The sequence below is a fragment of the Rhinoderma darwinii genome, chromosome 4 (assembly GCF_050947455.1).
Source record: "Rhinoderma darwinii isolate aRhiDar2 chromosome 4, aRhiDar2.hap1, whole genome shotgun sequence".
NCBI lineage: Eukaryota > Metazoa > Chordata > Amphibia > Anura > Rhinodermatidae > Rhinoderma > Rhinoderma darwinii.
In genome coordinates this window covers 242,927,951-242,950,730 of record NC_134690.1, presented here as the reverse complement: position 1 = coordinate 242,950,730, position 22,780 = coordinate 242,927,951, and the positions used below count along the sequence as shown (strand labels likewise).

General features: G+C 43.9%; 1 protein-coding gene across 1 annotated transcript in view; it reads left to right on the top strand.

The window, feature by feature from the left end:
• The first annotated feature begins 10,488 nt into the window (after nucleotides 1-10,488).
• Nucleotides 10,489-22,780, top strand: part of HDDC2 (HD domain containing 2) — a 29,904-nt gene continuing 17,612 nt past the window's right edge. Inside the window, exons 1-4 of the mRNA XM_075862320.1 lie at nucleotides 10,489-10,623; nucleotides 15,602-15,723; nucleotides 19,489-19,591; nucleotides 21,878-21,946. Coding sequence (XP_075718435.1) covers nucleotides 10,519-10,623; nucleotides 15,602-15,723; nucleotides 19,489-19,591; nucleotides 21,878-21,946 — 399 coding nt within the window. The 5' untranslated portion in view covers nucleotides 10,489-10,518. The remainder of the gene's footprint in view (nucleotides 10,624-15,601; nucleotides 15,724-19,488; nucleotides 19,592-21,877; nucleotides 21,947-22,780) is intronic.

The following is a 22,780-nucleotide window of genomic DNA, read 5'->3' as shown; positions in this document are numbered from 1 at the left end:
TTATGAGGCTGGGAAGGGCCAAAAACAGTGGACCTTCCCACCCTTGTAATGCTAGGCTGCTGCTGCTGTGTTGTATCTGGCTGGTTATAAAAGTGGGGGGGACCCCACGTCATTTTTTTAAATTATTTATTTATTTACATTTTTTTTTTAAAAAAGACATGGGGTTCCACCCAATTTATCATAACCAGCCACATACAACACAGTGTTATTAGCCTGGGAATGGACAAAACCAGTGGCCCTTCCCACCCATGTAATGCCAGACTGCTGCGGCCTTGTATATGGCTGGTTATTAAAAATGTGGGGGACCCGTCTATTGCTAAATTTGTTAAATTCAAAAAAAAAAACGACGTGGGGGTCCCCCCCATTTTTATAACCAGCCCGATACAACACAGCAGCTGCAGCCTAGCATTACAAGGGTGGGAAGGTCCACTGATTTTGGCCCTTCCCAGCCTCATAATACCAGCCTACGGCCGCCCCAGTACCCGACCATCACAACAGATGGTCGGGTACTGGATCGTACCAAGCTCTTCCCGGCACCCCTGGTGGTGGTGGGTACCGGGGTAATAATGGGTGGTTAGTGCTAGCCTCTGCACCGGCTAACACTAAGTACCGCCTTAATAATGGATGCTGTCAATCAGCCAACTGCCATTATCTAGGCACTAATAAAGTTTGAAAAAAAAACACAAAGACAATTCTTTTTTATTGAAATAAGAAATCCCCAACAAAACCCTCGTTAACCATTTTATTAAAATTTGAAAAAACGCAGATCTACGCAGTAGTCCAACGAATCGAAGATGTAGTCCAATCGGTACATCAAAATCTGCAACAACATAAAAAAACAGTTATCAATGTGAACAATACCAATACTTCTACTCACCTACACACATATATACACGCACACACAAACAAACAACCATACACAGACACACACATATATACACAAACACAACAAGATATACACACACACACACACACATAAACAGACAAACACACACACACATATTAATGAACTCACACATATACAAACAAAAACACACATATCCAAACACAGTTATACACACATACACGAACACATATACACAAACACATATACAAACAAAAACACACATACCCAAACACACATATACACAAACACATATACACAAACACACCCATATATACACACAAACACACACCCATATACACATATACAAAAACACACACAAACATCTACACACAAACATATACACAAATACACACATATATACACAAACATATACACAAAACACATCCATATATACACACACATATACACAAACACACATATAAAAACAAAAACAGACAAAGTCACATACCCAAACACACATATATACACAAACACACACATACACAAACACGGTTTCTTTTAAATGCTGCTGGGGAACCCGCTCGATCCACTATATAAGGCTGCGCTACAGTGCAGCATTTAAAAGAAACAGGATCCTGACCTGTCCATAGAGTTTAAGGCAGCACAGAGTATTTCAGGAGATGAGCGTGCAGATTCAGTGCTGCTGCGAACTCTGCTCTTACCATTACGTAGCTCTCAGTCTGTTACCTCTCCTCCACTCCTGTCCTTAAGAACACCTTCACATGATTGGCAAGTCACCACGTAATGGTAAGAGCAGAGTTCACAGCAGCACAGAGTATTTCAGGAGATGAGCGTGCGGATCTTGTGCGTGGTGGTGACTTGCCAATCATGTGAACGTGTTATAGAGGACAGGAGTGGAGGAGATGTAACAGACTGAGCTACGTAATGGTAAGAGCAGAGTTCACAGCAGCACTGAATCTGCACGCTCCTCTCCTGAAATACTCTGTGCTGCTGTGAACTCTGTTCTTACCATTACGTAGCTCAGTCTGTTACATCTCCTCCACTCCTGTCCTCTATAACACGTTCACATGATTGGCAAGTCACCACCACGCACAAGATCCGCACGCTCATCTCCTGAAATACTCTGTGCTGCTGTGAACTCTGCTCTTACCATTACGTGGTGACTTGCCAATCATGTGAAGGTGTTCTTGAGGACAGGAGTGGAGGAGAGGTAACAGACTGAGAGCTACGTAATGGTAAGAGCAGAGTTCACAGCAGCACTGAATCTGCACGCTCATCTCCTGAAATACTCTGTGCTGCCTTAAACTCTGTGGACAGGTCAGGATCCTGTTTCTTTTAAATGCTGCACTGTAGCGTAGCCTTATATAGTGGATCGAGCGGGTTCCCTAGCAGCATTTAAAAGAAACAGGATCCTGACCTGTCCACAGAGTTTAAGGCAGCACAGATTATTTCAGGAGATGAGCACGGGCAGCCGTTCGTTTTTCCGAGCCGTGCTCCCATTATGCACACAACCGTAAAAACACCCGTTATTGCGGGTCGTAATTACGACCCGCAATAACGGGCTCATAGACTTCTGTTACCCACGGGTACCTTTCCGTATTCTCACGGGAAGGTGCCCGTGCCGTTAAAAAAATAGAACATGTTCTATTTTTCTATTTTACGGGCCGTGCTGCTATAATTATAATGACAGCACGGTTCGCAAAAGCGGCCGGCTGCCCGTGGCCGGCCGGCCGTGCTCGTAGTTACGAGTCGTAATTACGAGCACGGCCCGTAAAATAAAAAAATAGAACATGTTCTATCTTTTTAACGGCACGGGCACCTTCCCGTGAGAAAACGGGAAGGTACCCGTGGCTAACAGAAGTCTATGGGCCCGCTATTTCGGGTCGTAATTACGACCCGTGATAACGGGTGTTTTTATGGTCGTGTGCATGAGGCCCCGTAATGACGGGTGGCTACATGTGTGCACCCGTCATTACGGCAGCGTTGCTAGGCGACGTCAGTAAGGGTATGTGCACACACACTAATTACGTCCGTAACTGACGGACGTATTTCGGCCGCAAGTACCGGACCGAACACCCTGCAGGGAGCCGGGCTCCTAGCATCATATTTATGTACGATGCTAGGAGTCCCTGCCTCTCCGTGGAACTACTGTCCCGTACTGAAAACATGATTACAGTACGGGACAGTTGTCCTGCAGAGAGGCAGGGACTCCTAGCATCGTACATAACTATGATGCTAGGAGCCCGGCTCCCTGCACTGTGTTCGGTCCGGTACTTGCGGCCGAAATACGTCCGTCATTTACGGACGTAATTAGTGTGTGTGCACATACCCTAAATAGTCACTGTCCAGGGTGTTGAAAGAGTTAACTGATCGGCAGTAACTGTTTCAGTACCCTGGACAGTGACTACCGATCACAGCACCTGTAAAAAAAAAGACGTTCATACTTACCGAGAACTTTCTGCTTCCTCCAGTCCGGTCTCCTGGCCGTTGCCTTGGTGACGCGTCCCTCTCGACATCCGGCACGACATTCCTTGATGACGATGCAGCCCATGTGAGCGCTGCAGCCAATCACAGGCTGCCGCGGCCTCTGCAGCCAATCACAGGCTGCAGAGGCCTCTGCAGCGAATCACAGGCTGCCGCGTCAGAAAAGGTCGGACTGGAGGAAGAAGAGGGACTCGTCACCAAGACAACGACCGGGTACGTATGAAATGCTTTTTATTTTTAATCAGCAGCCTCTTTTCTCTATCAGTGATTGATAGAGATAAGTGGCTGCCGATTTGTATAATGTTTTTGACCGGGTTCGGTCAAAACGGGTTCGGCCGAACCCGGTGAAGTTCGGATTCGCTGCGAACCGAACTTTACCGGAAGTTCGGACCGAAACCGGGTTCGGTTGTCCCGGTTCGCTCATCTCTACTCTTTACCATTATCCAGTCTCCGGGCTTAACACAATGAGACCCTGCAAAGGAATCTGGATCTGGAACGGAACCATAAACACGATGATACAAAGAAATTCTATTTTTATTCAGTGCTCCCACAAATGCAGTAATATCTGAGTGCAGATGTTGAAGCTGTTGAGGAAATATAGTCCTGTTTTGGGTGGATATCCAAATAATATCTCATATGGGCTAAACCCTATCTTTCTGTTTGCAGTGACTCTGACTGAGTGTAATGCTATTAGAAGGCATTCTGTCCATGGTTTTCCTGTTTCAGCCATTGCCTTTTGAATTTTTAACTTCAGTGTACCAATTCATTCTTTCTACTGCCCCACTACCCTGGGGGTGATGGGGTATATAGAATGCTTGTTCAATGTTTAATGCTGAAATTACTTCTCTAAGTATCTCTGCTGAGAAATGTGTAGCTGGATCACTTTCTATGGTTTCTGGAACGCCGGACCTACGTATCACTTCATTGCGCAGCTTCTTAGCCGTGTTTTTGCATTCGCTGTTACCACAGATCATGCTTCAGGCCATCCTGAAAATATATCAACACAGACAAGGACATATTCATACTGACCAGCCTTGGGTAGCTGTATGTAATCAATCTGCAGTCGATGGAATGGGTACAATGTCCTTGAGGTATGCTCCTCTGGGACTTTTACTGTTCTCCCTGTGTTATGGCCGGCACAGAGAAGACATGTCTGCACATATCGGGTAGCAGTGTTGTTGTACCCAGGGACAACCCAGAACCTGGAAACTAAACTTACCATTGCACCCATGTGTTGTTCCATGTGTCAAATGATGTGTCATCATAGGGTATAGGACCAGGGGTAGGCACAGTTTACCTTCTGTCTACCATAGACCCTATAAGTACTCTTTTGCCCCTTTTTTCTTCCATTTTCCTTTTTCTTCCATTGCAGCCTGTTTTTGGAGTAATCTGGGCATTGACATATTAATCGCCCCCTGGCCTGCTTCAGCAGGCTCATATAGCATTATTATGGGGAGAGGCATCAGTGCAGCTGCCTTGGTCGCCTCATCTGCCTTTCGGTTACCTACGACCTCAGGTGACTGTTTCTTTGTATTTGCCTGGACTTTTATAATGGCTGCCTTTTTAGGTAGCTGTAAGGCACTTTAAAGGGCTGCGACAGCTTCACTATTTTTCACAGGTTTACCTGATAAGCCAACAAAATCCCTGCTCCTCCAAATTGGTCCATAATCATGTGCAACACGAAAAGCATACCTCGAGACTGTATAAAAGCTTAGTCTGAGCCCCCGCCCGTGTACACGTTGAAGTGACTACCTTCAGCTCCGCCTCCTGGGCCAAAATCCCAGGTGGGAGTGGTTGCTGACACAATCTTTCATACAAGGTGGTGACGGCACATCCTGTCCTGGGTTCTCCGTTGTCAGATGATCAGGATCCATCTACAAAAAGCTCAAGATCTGCATTAGCATTGGGTGTTATCACCACATTATCAAGTGCATTTGCTTCTTGTTTCATTAATTCAAAACAATCCTGTATGTCAACTGGATCATCAAATAAGAAAAATGTGTGTGGTATTTTATTATCACCTTTCTTCCTAATTCCCAATCTTATCTGACAATCAGCTCCATGTTCTGCTCCATCTAATGCTTTCACATGGGCCTCTTCTTTCTGTTCTAGCCTTTCTTCCCATTATGCATTCCCCTCTTCTGGACCAAGCGGAAGTAATGTTGCTGGGTTCAGAACTGTGCATCTTTTGATGGTGAGGTTGTGGGGTGTAAGTAATGCTACCTCGTATTTTGTAGCTGATAGATATTTTGTACTGGCCTTGTTTTGTTTTTTTTCTTATTTCTGACCTTGTGTGTTTTATATCTGGTTCTACTGCAACATTTTTCCCCTTACTTTTGATTACTTTCTCTGACACTTCTAACCAAGTTTGTCCCTCTCATTTACAGCATCACTTTCTACGTCTTTTCTTTCCTCCAAACCCTTATTCTTTATTCCTTCTACTGCCCATCCTTCCTTCTGTGGTCTCACTATATCTATAGCCCTGGTTCTCCTCGCCTTTTCCTGGCCCTTAGAACCTAATTTGCTATTTAGTGAGCCCATTTTAATCCAGACCTCTACTTATTAGGGTAGCGAGCCCTAATTCTTGAGATCTATTCCTGGAACTCTTTACCTAAAGTTCCCCTGTAAAAGTTCCCCTATCCTGGAAATTTTTACCTAAAGTTACATTAACCTGGAACTTATTTATTTATTTTTTCCTTTAGGATGGCTACCTGACTTTCTGGAATCAATACTTCAAACACAGATATAATACACAACAAGAAGAACACACTGCAGCAACTATTCATTCTGGGGACCAATTTTTACCTTACAAACATTTGACAATTAAATGTTACATATAAATGTATGACCTTATTCTGGTTTAACCAAAATATTTTCAAATTTACAAATGCCAATACCCACTTAAAAATCTTACTTTACAATGGAGCCTTTATTTATAGGTTCATGCTTTCACTTAACACACATTAACAAATCAGATGATGCCAAATACATATAGGTATACACCCCAAAATACTTCCATATAAGGTAATGACTTTCTTCCTAGTATTCATTAGTTTGGAATGCCAGATGATGTCATCTTTACCCTATCTTGGATGATAGGGAATACATTCATTTAAGGGAAGATTAAAAACATATCTAATACATATCTCAAACAATATAATGAAGTCATTTTGATAATATTAATACAATATAAATCTAACAGTTATTAGATTTATTACTCTGACATTGCCCGCGGCCACTGTAGCTAATGCAAGGACTGCGGGTAAAATATGCAGCGAAAAATACTCATAAACAAGCGTCACAGGTTTTTTTTTGCCTCCCATTCAAATCAATAGGGGCGATATCAGGCATTTTTTTGCGCTTATTCCAATGCGGTTTTCGCATCAACAAACTCTGTGTGAATTGACCCTAACACGGAGGATCCACCTGTTATTGATCACATCTAAGTTATGAACGTAGATGTGATCGATAACACCCGCTGTCACCAAAGCAGTCAGTCCCGGTTTGAGCGCAAGATATTATTATACTATGATACGATTTCTATTTATCCAGGATACACAAAAGCTGTGTCTCAAAAAGTAAAACATTTTTTTAATAAACACTAATTACAAAGTTGTATAAACTAACATAATACATTGTTTTTTGTTTTTTTAAAGTGTGTAAAGGTGAGTAGGTCTGACAGCTCGGCTTACAGCAGCTCCTGTGTGCTCCTGAAAAAACACCTAAGGCTACATTCAAATGACAGTGAAAAAAATAATGGTCATTAACCCCTTCCCGCCGCAGCACTTTTTCAGATTTTCATTTTCGTTTTTTCCTCCCCACCTTCCAAAAGCCATAACGTCTTTATTTTTTAGTCAATATAGTCCTATGAGGGCTTGATTTTTGCGGGACGAGTTGTAGTTTTTTTTAGCACCATTTATTTTGCCGTATAATGTACTAGGAAATGGGAAAAAAATTATTCGTGGGGTAGAAAATGAAAAAAACAGCGATTCCTCCATGGTTTTTTGCGCGACGTTTTTACGGAATTCACTGTGCAATTAAAACAACATGTTAACTTTATTCTGTGGGTCAATACGATTACGGCGATACCAAATATATATAGTTTTTTCTATATTTTACTACTTTTACAAGTAAAACCTAAGTGTAAAAAATAAAATGTAGTTTGAGTCGCCAAATTCCAAGAGCCATAACTTTTTTATTTTTCCGTCGATTAAGTGGTATGAGGGCTCATTTTTTGCGGGATAAGCTGTAGTTTTTAATAATACCATTTTAGTGTACATAGGACGGTTTGATCTTTTTATTTCATTTTTTGTGGGAGATGAGGTGACCAAAAAATAGAGATTCTGGCGTTTATAATTTATTTATTTTTTACGGCGTTCACCGTGCGGCTTAAATAATGATATATTGTAATAGTCCAAACTTTTACGGACGCGGCGATACCAATTATCTTTATTTTATTTATTTTTTACTATGCTCTAAGGGGAAAATGGGAAAATGGTTTTTCTTTGAACTTTTAATATTTTATTTTATTTTTTACACAAAAAAAAACTTTATTTAACTCCTTTTTACTTTTTTTATTAGTCCCCCTAGGGGACTTCAACCAGTGATCGTTAGATCGCTTGCACGATATACGGCAATACCAATGTATTGCCGTATATCGTGATTCTGACAGGCACCCATTAAGCCCTGCCGGAGGCAAGGCTTAATAGGTGTACAAGAGATGGCGGACCTGGGGGCCTTCATTAAGCCCCCAGACAGCCATAGCAACCAACACCCCCCGCCTATTGCGGGGGGTGCGATGACCAGTTAGAGGGGGTCGCCCCTCTCATTCTTACGATTTAAATGCTGCGGTCGCTATTGACCGCTGCATTTAACGAGTCAAACGAGCGGGATCGCGCTCGAGCACGATGCCGCTCGTTACTCTGAAGTGTCGGTTGTAACAAACAGCCGACACCGGCATCGTATGGCGCGGGTTCACTCCTTGAGCCCGCTCCATACTTCCCCTACCCGACTTTGGCGTATGGATACGTCATATGTCGGGAAGGGGTTAAAAACTGATCAACTGTCAGTTTTTCATGACCATTTTGCATCAGTGTGTCTGCAAATTTTCATCCATTTCCAGTCCGTCTGTCAGTTTTTAATGGCTGTTTTTCATCCATTTGCCATCCGTTTTTCATGGCCGTTAAAAAAACTGATGGATTTAATTTGTTGTCCGAACCCCCTGAAAACACCACCGTTACCCTGTAGATAATGCCACAGTGCCCACTGTAGATATTGCCCACATAGTGCCCACTGCACAGTTCCCACGTATAAAGTAACATAGTGCCAACATATAAAGTGCTAGTGCCCTCATAGTGCCCCTGTAGTGTCACCTCCCCATAGTGCCACAGTGCCCATGTAGATAGCGCCACACCCTCTTTGATAGCACCAACCCCCCTGTAGATAGCACCCCCCCATTGTAGAAAGAACCCCCCCCCCCCCGTAAATGACATCACCCCCTTGTCTATAGCACTCCACATGTAGATAGCACCCCCACATGTGGATAGTACCCCCTGTAGATAGCGGCACCCCAGTAGATAGCACCCCCCCATAAATGCCACCCCCCCCCCTGTAGATAGCGCCACTGTAGCTCCCTGTAAGAGTGGAATCCCTCTGGCCAGGGATTTCACTCCTAGAGGGAGCGCCTGATGTCACAGTCCATATATGGACAGTGACACCAGGGGCTTCTCCAGTAGCGGAATCCCCTGGACAGAGCATCGGCCGGGGATTCCACTCCTACAAGGAGCTACAGCAGTGCTATTTGGGGGGGGGGGGGTGCCATCCATGCGGGGGGGGCGCAATCTACAGGGGGGTGCTATCTACAGGGGAGGGATACAGGAGTCCCCGGACAGAAATCTCGCGATGCTCTGGCCGGAGACTCCACAGTTCAAAGCCTGACATCGCTGTCCTATTTTTTGACGGCCAGTTTTCACGGGCAGTTAAGAAAATGGCAGTGTGAATACACCCATAGAACGCTACTGTTCTGAAAACGGCCGTATGATGGCCGTTACAAAAACAGCCGTCTCACGCCCGTTTTTCACTGTTGTGTGAATGTAGCCTAAACCTAAGGGCTCATTCACACGAACGGGTGTCAAATCAGATTTGCATCCGTGCGGAACCCCGATTTCACAGATCCCTCATAGACTTGAGTCTATTGATGGATCTGGGAAAACGGGCAAAAATAGGACATATCCTATTTTTTCACGGGCCATTCACACAGTCCGTTAAAAAACGGGCAAGTGAATAGGCAATTTGCCAATCGTTTTTGAAGTATTTTGCCATTGTCCATAGGAAATGGTCTATATCTGCCTCAAAAACACCTCAATAAGTGACATGTACTTGTTTATGAGGCGTAATTTTACGCCTTGTTTTTTTTTAACAGTGGAGTAAAATTATGCCTCGTACGCACTAGCTAGCTTTAACCATTAAAAACAATGGTAAGCTTTTTTCAGGCGTTTTCAAGGCGTATTTCAGAGCGTAATGCGACTGTTTTGAACTCCGAAATACAACTGAAAAAAGCAAAATACGGCTGAATAAGGTCTGTGTGCCATCTCATAAAGACAACCCCCTCTGAATAGATAGCTACACAAGCAATCAGGGGCCCCTGCTTTTTTGACATCCATATGCCCTAGTAGGGGATATAGTCAGGGTTGTCTTTATGAGTCCACCATTTTAAGAGTGTGGCTAACAATACAAACACTGACAATGGCCAAAAAAAAGGAAATTAACAGGGAATGTTAATCCCATAAATACATTTTATTTTATTTTTTTTAAAAAGCGCACTTTATGCAAGAAGGACGATCAAAACAAGCTAATGCAAAATGGAGCAATTCGCCATAAGAACCATTCAGATTGTAGGTCTTATTTTTCAAAGCCCGTATGGAGAATAAAAGGTGAAATCTGATTGGTTGTTATGAAAAACCTATCCACCTCTTCCTTGCGCTCGTTATGAAAAGTGCTGTCAGCTGGGACAATAGAGCGCCTGGCATGTTTCCGTATAAGCGGCACACACGTAACATGTAGGTAGACAGCCACTATCTCCATACACCGGGCAGTCCCTGGCAACAAAACACTTCACTTGTCCGGTCGTCCTTCTGTGCCTGAGATCTGATTGGTCTCACGAGCATTTGGGGCGGGGCGGCTTCTCTATGCCGCTTCCTGTATTCAGATCAGTCAGCATGGCGGTCGCCGCCTCGGGTAGCAGCGCGGGGAAGAACTTGCTGCGGTTTATGAAATTTGTAGGGCAGCTGAAGGTAACGTAGTGCCCGTTCCATGTAGAATATTCATCGTAATGCGATATGAGGGGCGCACTGCGACACCCGGTGCGATACGGTATAGGCTAATAATGGTAGTACACTAGTTTCTTCCATCAGAAGGGTTTTATTTTCTCTCGGGTATATTCTTCAATTTCCATATATTGACTCTGCTGAAGAATTAGATTTTGAAGGGTTTTCTAGGACATAGCAATGGTGGAAACTGGAAGAAAAAGAAGACCGTTTACTATATAAGTATGTGTTACAAGTCCCCCCCCCCCCCCCCCTATTACCTGCTATATAGTGCTACAACCATTGGATTATGTGGTCACGTCATGGACAACACGTCACTGCGACCATAGTGTTTATGTACTGCTGTGAGTTACCTGGGTACAGAAGTATTTTACACTAGCTCTCCTCTCTGGGTAATAGACTATGATGTTTTAGGGCATACGGACAGGGGTTGTCCTAATGGGACAACCTCTTTATAATTGGCCTGTTGAGCTAGGGTATGCCAATTTGTAATTCCAATGTAGCCCCATCTGACCTGCCATAAGTTATACCTCAGAAGTGGCAGAGAAAGTTCAGGAGTTTGGCTACATTCACACGACATTGAAAAACGGCCAGGTGACGGCAGGTTTTCTTTAGCGCCTGTAACACGGCTGTCTTCAGAACAATGAAGTTCTATGGGTGTATTCACATGGCCTGTGAATATTGGCAAGTCAAAAAATAGGATGTTTTCACGGCCAGATGGCTACCATAGAAGTCAATGGATCCGTTTTTACCGTCCATTTTTCAGCAAACAATCCTTGAAACAGCCGAGGACTCCCCACACACAGCGCTGAACCTGGGGAAGCCCTTGACACTCCTGTCAATATTAGGACCATGAAGTCAGGGATTTCAACAATGGAATCCCCGGCCAGAACATTGTAAGATCTCTAGCCGGGGACTCCAGTCTTGTAGATAGTGCCCCCCTGCCTGAAGATTGCAAACACTCCCCCCCTGTACCACACCACTGTAGCTCCCGGTAGGAGCGGAATCCTCGGCGGCTAGACCCTGCTCTGGCAGGGGATACCGCTCCTGGAGAAACCCCCGGCGTCACTATCCATATATGGACAGTCACGTCAAGGGGTTACTCCTAGTGTGGAATCCCCGGCCTGCTCTGGCAGCGGATTCCGCTCTCCTGATGTCACTGTCCATATATGGACAGTGACATCAGGGGCTACGTCTATGAGGAATCCCCGGCCAGAGGGATTCCGCTATCTACAGGGGAGGGGGAGGTATCTACAGGGGGGGTGGCGCTATCTACAGGGGACACTGTGGTTCTATGTTGGCACTGGCACTTTATATGTGGTACTATGTGTGCATGATCTACAGTGGGCACTGTGGCACTATCTACATGGGCACTGTGGTGTCTTCAGGTGGTTGGGACAAAAAAAAAACCGTAACCCTGTCACAACGGTCACAAACGGAAACCTTTAGCAACGTTTCCATCACCATTGAGATCAATGGTGAGGGAAACGGAAGCTGATGTTTGTTTACCTTTCCGTCGAGGCGTTAACCCGACAGAAACCTCCGACTGAACCCATCAATGCAAGGGCAACAGTGATGTGAACACCGCCTAAGGCTGTGTTCACACTGAGTTTTTTGCAGGAGGAAAATTCCTCCTGCAAAAACTGCTCCAGACAGTTTTTGCACAGTGGTTTGACAAAAACTCGTCAAAACACTCGTCGAGGCGTTTTTTTCCTCTTTCTGATTGATTGTAATGTGGTATTGGAGGTGGAAACCGCCTCAAGATGGGTCATGACGCTTCTTTTTAGGCTATGTTCACACAGAGTATTTTGCAGAGTTTTTTGACGCGGAAACCGCGTCGCAAAACTCGTCAAAAATGGCCCGAAAACGCCTCCCATTGATTTCAATGGGAGGCGTCGGCGTCTTTTTCCCGCGAGCAGTAAAACTGCCTCGCGGGGAAAAAAATCGACATGCCCGATCTTCGGGCGTTTACGCCTCTGACCTTCCATTGACTTCAATGGGAGGCAGAGAAGGCGTATTTCGCAGTGTTTTATGCCCGCAGCGCTCAATGACCGCGGGCGAAAAACGGCGCGAAAATCGACGTGCAGGGAGAGGAAAATCCTCCTGCAAAATACCTCGTGTGAACATAGCCTTTTACTCGCGGTAAAAAAACTTGTCCAACTCCCATTGATATCAATGGGAGGCATTTTCGGGCGGTTTTTGAGGAGTTTTGCGGCGTGGTTTCCGCGTCAAAAAACTCGTCCAAAAAACTGTGTGAACAGGGTCTTATGCAAATAATCACTGGTAAAATTGTCTTGAGGAAGAAGTGGGAGGCACGCCATAAATATGACATTTAGGATGATTTTGTTCTCTTCCTCCAGTTAAACCAGAAAATGGACCTAATTAATAAGGGCTCTACAACGTTGGGAGATTTTTTATTAATACTTTCTGTATTAGCCAGTGCCTCCCTGAGTGCAGTGTGTGCCAGATTCAACAATATTGATAAAAAAAAGTTGACTTCAGTGTGAAGTTTTGGCCACTTTTTACTACACGTGAAGCAGGGGCTTTTTTTTCAATGTGTTTAGGCCAGAAAACGGCGTTAATTCTTTGATAAATCTCCCCTTATTTGCTACAGCTCTGAATTTTGTTATGTATGTCATGTGACATTTTGGCTCCCAAGCTGAGATTTATGAAATTCTGTGCTAGTTTACGCGCGTGTCCTTAGGCCTAATTCACATGGAGGGCAAAATCTGCCTCAACATTTCTTAAGGAATCTTGAGGCAGATTTTGACCTGTGAGGGCCGCGTGCAAAAAATGCTGTGAGAAATGCTTTCTCTGCCTCCCATTGGTTTTAATGGGAGGTCAGAGGCGGAACCATGGCAAGAAAGAACAAGGCATTCTTTTTTTTTTTTTTTTTTTCCCGCGAGCGGCTAAAAGTTTCCGTGGGAAAAAAAAAACACCTCCGCCTCCCATTGAAACCAAGGGAGGCACTTTTGGCTGTTTTTTTTTGTTTTTTTTGTGCGGATTCTGTTTGTGTGAAAATCAGAGCCAAAAAACTCATTGTGAACTGGCCTTTACTGTTGCCGGATTGGATTTGCTAGATATATTGGTATACAGAGAGGATCAATAGAATGCTGTGTTGTATTCAAATCCAGCACTTCCACACAACTGAGTGCTGAGTTCAAGGAGGATTTTTACTACTTTTGTCCAAAGACATGGACATGTGGTCTGAGGTTCTGTGGACAAATAGTGCCACTGGGATTGTGACAGTCTATATTGGGGCAGACCAGGTAGCCTTTGTTAGGCTCCCGGCTGCTGTGAAAACCGTCCGCACCCCACGATCACATCAGGGGGGTGCTGATGGAGTGAAAGAGGGACCCCTCCTTCCTCCGAAACCACTTGGATTCCAGTGTCACTATTAACCGTGGCATCTAAGAGGGTAAACGGACAGGATCGAGGCTCACTTGAATCCCGCCTGTTAGTGCAGGAGCTTGGCTGTCGTTAGACAGCGTGATAATCACTCTAGTTGGCACAGGACACCTGTGCTGGACTTCTCAAAGCGCCGCGTTTTCACACCACACCACTGTGGTCATTAAGTACTCTTAACTGGTTCCCGACCGCGGGCTGTATTTTTACGGCCAGCGGTCAGGGTCCTTAAAACCAGAGCCATAGACTTTTTACGGCTCGGGTTTTAACTTGCTGCCCGCGCGATCGGGCAGCTGAATGTCGGGTCTCCGGCTGTCAGTGACTGCCAGGGACCCTGAGGAGAGGATAGAAGCCGCTTTCGCTGCTTCTGTCTTCTCTGATGACTTGTACACAGCGCTCAATGAACGCTGTGTATATGAATAGAGGCAACGGCCGCGCCGCTGTCTCTATTCCTCCCGTGATCATTTGACTGGTCACATGATCGCCGGGTGCCATTACTGACAGACTGCTGCTGGGTCTTACTAGACCCAGCACAGCCCTATTAGTGACAATCGTCACTATGAGAGGGCTGATTTCCCCTGTAACTGGGGCTGCTGTGCAGCCCCAGTTACAGTGTAAAAGAAAGAAAAAATATATATAAAGTTCCCCAAAAGTCTTTTTTGACCTTTGGGGGACAGACCATAGTAATAAAAAAAATAGTAAAGTGCAAAAAAAAATTAAATAATAAATACCCACCCCAAAAAAACCATTCCCCCCCGCCAATCATTGTTGTAACGCTAGCGCTGACCCAATTACCATAATATAGACATGTAATATATTAAAATTTACGGTAGACAATGACGATCACAAATAAAAGGTCTATTTTAGGGTAAAACTATGTTATTACCAAAAAAAAATAGCTGAAACGTAAAAAAGCTTATTTTTTTACTATTATTTTCAAACTTTATGAATAAAAATTCTAAAATCGTGTATAAAAACGATAAAAAAAGAAACCTGCATGGTTTACGGAAAAAACGTCGCAAAAATCACGTCGTTAGCCCAACAAATAAAAAAGTTATAGCCATTTAACTAACACGTGCTAAAAATGGCTAAACGGTGTCTGGTCCTGAAGGCGCAAAATAGCCCGGTCCTGAACTGGTTAATGACCGCCATGAAGCGGTGTATGCGAGGTCATTAAGTGGTTAATAAAAGTGACAATGCGCTAATCAGATTTTCAGAAGCTTTTATTTACTTATGGAAGACCTAGTTCTGGCCTTTCCTTATGGTTCTCTAGTCTTATAGAGACGGCCTTATCAGTGACAACCTCTTTCAGAATGCGGCCTCTGGGGCAATCCGGTCCATCCTTCATCAGCCGCCATCCAGGTATTTCCCCTGCAGCAGCGCCTTTACACAATCTCCCGGGCTGCTACCTGTATACCACAACAAGAAATACATGCTCATGACTTCAGTAGCGGGAATTGCTGGAGCCAGTGTTCTTTTGATACTGCTGCTAGTCCATTTTTGTAATTCCAGAAATAACTGTTCTATTTTTGTTTTGCAGAGGGTCCCAAGAACAGGATGGGTATACCGCGAAGTGGAGAAGCCAGAGAGCGTGTCCGATCATATGTATAGGATGGCAGTTATGGCAATGCTAACAGAAGACCAGAAACTAAATAAGGATAGGTATTGCATTGTAATTTGTCTTGCACTATATGTGCAGGCGATTGAGTCGATTTTATTACTAATGTAAGCACTATTGATGACTAAGCGGTGCCACAGCCATCTGACATCTGCTTACCCCTTGCTCTAATAAAATAGCATTCCTACTCAGACTGCATATCAGTGGGGAATCGGCCATGAGGTAGGGAATGCCATGGTCTAGCTTACTAGGTTTGTCTCAAGGCAAGTGCTGTCCATATGGCCTATTGGAGCATATGGACATAGTAGACTGGGATTCCCCGCTTAGGATGCCCCTTTGTTAACGAGAGTGGAGTGCTACTAATATTTCCCCCAACCTGGTTGTCTTAACCTGGTCACCTGTTACATGGTTAGCTGTTCAGTTGGCTCGGTGGCAAGATGCAACTTCAGCTAATATTGTCTATTACTAGACTGACTTCTTTGTAAAAAGGGGTTGTTTTGAAATCTAGCATCCGTTCGATGTCTTATGCTTAAGGGGTATTTATACTTAAATTTACACACCAAAAAAAAAAAATCCCCAATAAGACCTTGAGATTTTCTCTTCCCTCAAGTTTTTAAAATTTCTATCAAGCTGTTTCTTATTTATAACGGTCTTCCTATTTCCAAACGTGACTATAGGAAAAGGGCACAGTGTAACAATGTTTGACGATTATGTAACTTTTTTAATTCCTTGTAAAAATGCTCTCTAACTCTGAGTCATTTTAAAGAGGCTCTGTCACCACATTATAAGTGTCCTGTCTCCTATATAAGGAGATGGGCGCTGTAATGTAGGTGACAGTAATGCTTTTTATTTAAAAAAACGATCTTTTTTCACAAAGTTAGGAGCGATTTTGGTTTATGCTAATGAGCTTTCTTAATGCCCAAGTGGGCGTACTTTTACTTTCGACCAAGTGGGCGTTGTACAGAGGAGTGCATGACGCTGACCAATCGGCATCATGCACTCCTCTCCATTCATTTACACTGCACTAGCGATATAGATATATCGCTATGTGCAGCCTCATACACAAGCCCTAACATTACTACAGTGTCCTGATAATGAATACACATGACCATCCAGCCTCGACGTCATGTGTACTCACAATCCTGACACTTCTGACTCTTTTTTTGTGAGATTCCGGCAAGTGAAACCAAATCTCGTCAGAAGTGTCAGGATTCTGAGTACACATGACGTCCAGGCTGGATGGTCATGTGTATTCATTATCAGGACACTGTAGTAATGTTAGGGCTTGTGAATGAGGCTGCACATAGTGATATAACTATATCGCTAGTGCAGTGTAAATGAATGGAGAGGAGTGCATGATGCCGATTGGTCAGTGTCATGCACTCCTCTGTACAACGCCCACTTGGTCGAAAGTAAAAGTACGCCCACTTGGGCATTAAGAAAGCTCATTAGCATAAACCAAAATCGCTCCTAACGTTGTGAAAAAAGAGCGTTTTTTAAAATAAAAAGCACTGCTGTCACCTACATTACAGCGCCCATCTCCTTATGTAGGAGACAGGACACTTATAATGTGGTGACAGTCTCTTTAACACCATCCTCTTTATTTTTAAAAAATTATTTATTTTTTTGGTAGACAAATTTTGTGCATTTTACGATCATACGTTTTATTTCGTGTCTCTCTGTGTACAAAGCACACAAACGATAGTCATTAGGCTTGGACTTTGGGAGATGTGAGACTGACTAACATCTTATACAGTTCTCACAGTGATACATTGCTATCATAAGCAACCTGCCTTGCACTGTAACTTAGCTTTCCATAAACCCTAAGCATCTATAGCAGGGGTGGGAACCTTTTTTTCTGCCAAGGGCCATTTGGAAAATTAGAACATCATTTGTGGGCCATACAAAATTATCAACTTAAAAATGAGCCTGCTATATATGGTCAAACATGTAATTAACTCACCCCAAATGTGATGCCTGGAACGGCTTCTCTTTGGTGAGGTGTGTGATGTTAGCCGATATTGATGTGTCAGTCAGTCTGGAGTGCTGTTGACTCTTTGGTAAGTTTTGAAAAGAACTGCTCGCAGCAGTAAGTTTTTCCGACTTACTTATAGGGGTTTTCCCATCAGGGACATTTATGACATATCCACAGGATATGTCATAAATGTCAGATAGATGTGGGTCCCACTTCTGGGAGCCGCACCGATCTCTGGAACGGGGCTTCCTAAACCCTGTCCTACCTTTCTGTATTCCGGCTGATTTCCGACCATGAAGAAGAAAACAGCGTAGCTCGCTGAGCTGCACTGTTTCCAGAACTCCCATAGTAGAGAATGGCAGTTACGGAAGCAGCGTAGCATGCAAGTTACGCTGTTTCCGTAACTACAATTCAGTTCTATGGGACTTACGGAGACGGCGTAGCTCAGTGAGCTACGTTGTTTTCTTCTTCGTGGTTGAAAATCACAAGCTTCAGGTGTTTAGGGGCCCCATTCTAGAGATAGATGCGGGTCTCACCTCTGGGTCCCAGATCTATCGGACATTTATGACACATCCTGTGGATATATCATAAATGTCCTTGATGAAAAAAGCCCCTTTAAGTCACCTGGACCTCACCTCGAGTAAGTAGGGCGGGCAGAAGGAGCCAAGGTGTAAATGACACGGCGGTGGTCAGTGAGGTCAGGGCGTGCTGTGACGGGAGTGGTCCAGTCACCTGACTTCACGTCACTGACTTGGGTCTGGTGACCGGACTGGTCCACTCTTAGGCTGGCACGCACCGACCTCACTCATACCGCCGCCGCCATAATTTGCTCTGTCTGCTCTTCTGCTCCTAAATGTGCGTGAGTAGGGCGGACAGAGACGAGAAGGGACTGACATGGCGGCGGTCAGAGTGAGGTCGGGACGTGCTGTGACAGGAGTGGACCAGTCCGGTCACCTGACCTCACGTCATGTGACTGGACTGCTTCACTCTTGGGTCGGCACACACCGGCCTCACTCAGTCCGCCACTGCCGCCACCATACTTGGCTCTGTTCGCCGTCCATGGGAAGCTGAGTGACAACCCCTGTGCTATCTGTAATCGCAGTCATTAGTGGATGCCATCCACCATCTGTCAAACAAGTAGGACAGTGTTTTCCAACTCTACTCACCCAACGGGTCATTGGGGTATTTGAGGTTCCTTAGTATTATGTAGATGATGATATTGTTAGTACATCATGTAGTTCCACAAACTGGTTTCTTTATGAGATCTCCACAAGTCATGATCTGCTGGGGTGACTGATGTAGTAGGAGACCTGTATAGAATATTTTATCTGACACTGCGGATAAAGGTTATAAGCATTGTTTAGTATATTTCTGCAATGGACAGTTCATGATAAAAGAACTTGTCACGCACCACCCAGAGAGAACGCCAGTTTTGTGTATTTTTTTTCAGTTTAAGGGGAAATGCTCTCCTATCGTTGTAGAATTGTTCTGTCCGTACGCATGTCTGTCCATAACGACTTCTTATAGACCTGTTGCATACATTGTAAATGGCATCCATGGAAACTGCTGTGGGAAAAATCTGGACATTTAGTGATCCTTCGCATACAGAAAAGGATCAACCCTAGTATACATGCAGCACTGCCTAGCACCAAGGTCTATCTCTGATATAACACTTGCGCTAGTACAGACAGCACCTTTTCTGTCATTCAAGATTAAAGAACTTTTCCTTGGTTATAGTCGTAACACAGCTGGAGTATGGCGTATACTATAGCCAGGGGATGGGAGAAAGGGAAGGGATATGGGTGTTCTTCATTCTTATTTCTATTTCTCTTAGGTGTATAAAGCTTGCTCTTGTGCATGACATGGCTGAGTGCATTGTGGGGGACATAGCTCCTGCTGACAACATCTCCAAGGAGGAAAAACACAGGCAAGAAAAGGTAAGCGGCTTTACAACCTCAGCCATGTGCATTCATTTCAAATTCAGTGAAACCTCTGAGACTACAGGTCCTCTTACACGGCCTGTCCTGGGCCGTGTAAACCAGCGCTGATCAACGAGACGGCTCGTTGATTGGCGCTCGTTTGCTCCTTTCACAAGGAGCTGGTATGGGGACGAGCGCTTGTTACTACGATCGCTCGTCCCCATACACAGGGAGATGTGCTGACGACAATGATAATATTTGACTTAATTAACACGATACGATCAGCAGGTAAACAAGCTCGTTCATCAACTGATCGCTGCCCTGTTTACACGGAGCAATTATCGTCAACAAGCGTTCTATGAACGAGCGGTTGCCTGATGATTGGCCTGTGTAAAATGGCCTTACCACCCAATATTGCTGTGAAAACGTGTCTTAAAGGGGTCTTAATGTAAAGTGTGCGGGGGGTTGTGTTCTGGAGAGGATTCACTGTTATTCATACAGTATATTTCCAAAAATCTTCGTCATGTTGCCCTATTGTTGTTTCTGCACAATTATGTATCAAAATCTAAGAAAATCTTTTGAAGGGGAGAAAACCAAATTGTAGACACTGTCCCAGAGGAAAATCTTTTCAGCTGCCTCTATGGTTGTTTAATTCAAGCTGTGTGTTTTATGTTCTGTAAATGAATGAATATATTAATTTCAAAGAATAAAGCTTTGCATCCTGTTTCTTCTTGACTGCCACCAGTATTGGAAGCGGAGTTAGTTCTTGCTTGCTGGTGCTTCTGGACCCGACAGCCTTTACAGCTCTGATAAGCAGATGCTTCACAATATGGGACGCTCGGTTGTTAGGGACAAGAGGTACAGAACCATTGCTTTTTTCTATCAGTAATGTGGAAAGCTAAAGCTGTATCTCTTGGCTGCTACATAATAGTTTTGTTAATATGTGATATTGAACTGTTCAAGTTACAATAGCAAATTTTGTTTTGGAATTCCCGTCTGGATTTGCGGGGTGGGAAACTGCTGCAGGCAAGCGGTTGAGTTTAAAAAAAACAAAAACTTCCAGAAGCGGCTGAACTTCTTCCACACAGAAATCCGCAGCATGCTCATGCTATTGTGGATGTTCACAGAGGATTTTACTCTTTTCAATGTAAAGCGGGTGAACTCCACAGCAGCAAAATCTGGAAGTGGTTTTCATGATAGATTTCGCCCCATCATTGAAAAAAGTGGAATCCGCAGTGAACATCCAGAACGAGTAGGTTGTTGACTTCTGTACAAAAAATGTTCAGCATCATGTGCGTGAGATATTTTTAAATCTCATCCACTTGCCTAGTTTTCTGCTGCAGATTTTTTGCCCGCAAATCCGGACAGAAAATCTGCTGTGTCCAGGGGGCCTAACGGGTATTCTAGTTTTGGCATACTTGTTGTGTAAGGCTAAAGCTCCACAGCAACTCTACAAGGAAAAATCATGGGTTACTGTGACCTCAATGTTTTCATATGGAAGAACAGTTGTGGGTAACATCGATCTCAAGAATCCAAAAGTAAGGTCACCATGATTCATGAAAACATATTCAGCTTTCTTTGTATACTTAGTGTATCATTTCTTCATATGTTTCTAGATCTCTGCTGTAGTCGCTGAATATGAACCTGGGAGGATGAAGTGGGAGCGTCACATAACTAAGGCAGTTTTTCATCTTCTAGGCGTAAACCATGAAGGTTCCCATTCAAAGACTACAAGTAGAGATATTGAAACCCATGAGGATTGGCACAAGAGGTTTATTAGAAAATGCATAACTTATACATCAGATAACCGTTCATTTTTCTTTACATGATTATGGTAGCAGCCATCTTGTTTGAGCTGCTGCAACAGCTGTTCCAGAGATTTGCTTCACCTAGGCATAAAGAAAATGAAGTCAGAAAATTACTCCTTGACTTTTCTGGGAGTTGTGGGCATGATGAGGGAGGAGGATGTAATCAAGTCGTATGGCTTGATTCACACCTACGTTGCCGTTTTCGTCTTTCTGCTACATCTGACTTTAATGGGTTCCGTCCGGTTTCCATCAGGGCGTCTGTGGTTTTACAGGTAAAACAATAGCATAGCATTACTTCGCTATTGTTTCCGCACGGATCTGGGACAGAGTCCCCCAGTGGAGCCTCCAACGCAGATGTGAACAGGCCCCTAATTGGTATGATCCCGTTCTTGCTATATCCTCCAGCTTTGTTGTTGCAACCTAATAGTTTGATAATAAGGAGATTTGAAATTGTACATAGCGTAATTTTAGTTAGATTTTTCTTTCTTCCCTTTAGGATGCTATGAAGCATTTGTCTAAGCTATTACCCGATGATCTGAAGAAGGAGGTGTATGAACTGTGGGAAGTAGGTGTGAATTTTTTTTATTTGGTCTGGGTAGGATTTTTTTAAGGGGGTTTCCCATCATGGACATTTTATGGTATAATTACAGGATGTGCTAAAAAATAAATGCGGGTCCCACTTCTGAGATTTCCACCTGTCTCTAGAATGAGATCCCCTGACACCGGTCCTACCTTGTCTGCCTCCTGCTGTCGGACAATGTTGTCAGAAGTATGGAAATAACTGCTATGCTGTTTCTGGAACTCAGGAGCTACGGAAACAAAGTAGCTCGCCATTCTACACGGTTTCTGGAACTCCTATTCACTTCTATAGGAGTTACGAAAACAGCTAGACTGTTTCCGTACTCCCAACCCTTGCCCACTGTCATACAGTGGCCGGGTAGCAGTGGGAGCCAGACAAGGTAGGACGGGGGTCAGGGCGCATTGTTCTAAAGATAGATGTAGGACCCGCAACTATCAGGCATTTATGGCATATCCTGTGTGTATGCCATAAATGTCCAAGATGGGAGGACCTCTTGAAGTTTCCTGAAATATAAACTAAATCCTATATAATAATTTTAACAGGGTTTTTTTTAAACTCCATTGGTAGCTGCCTAAATATGCTCTTTATGAACATATTTATACATGACCAGTGATGCCATTGACACAAACTGCTACCGTTTTAGAGAAATGCTCATCTTGGGCTTCACTAACTTTTCAAATAAACGTTATGCTAATTAATCGTATACCTGATATAGAGCAACTTTGTAATGTACTTACTGTTACAATTAAGTTGTTTTATCCATAGTGTGTGTGCGTGTGTGTGTGTGTGTGTGTGTGTGTGTGTGTTAGAAGACATGAT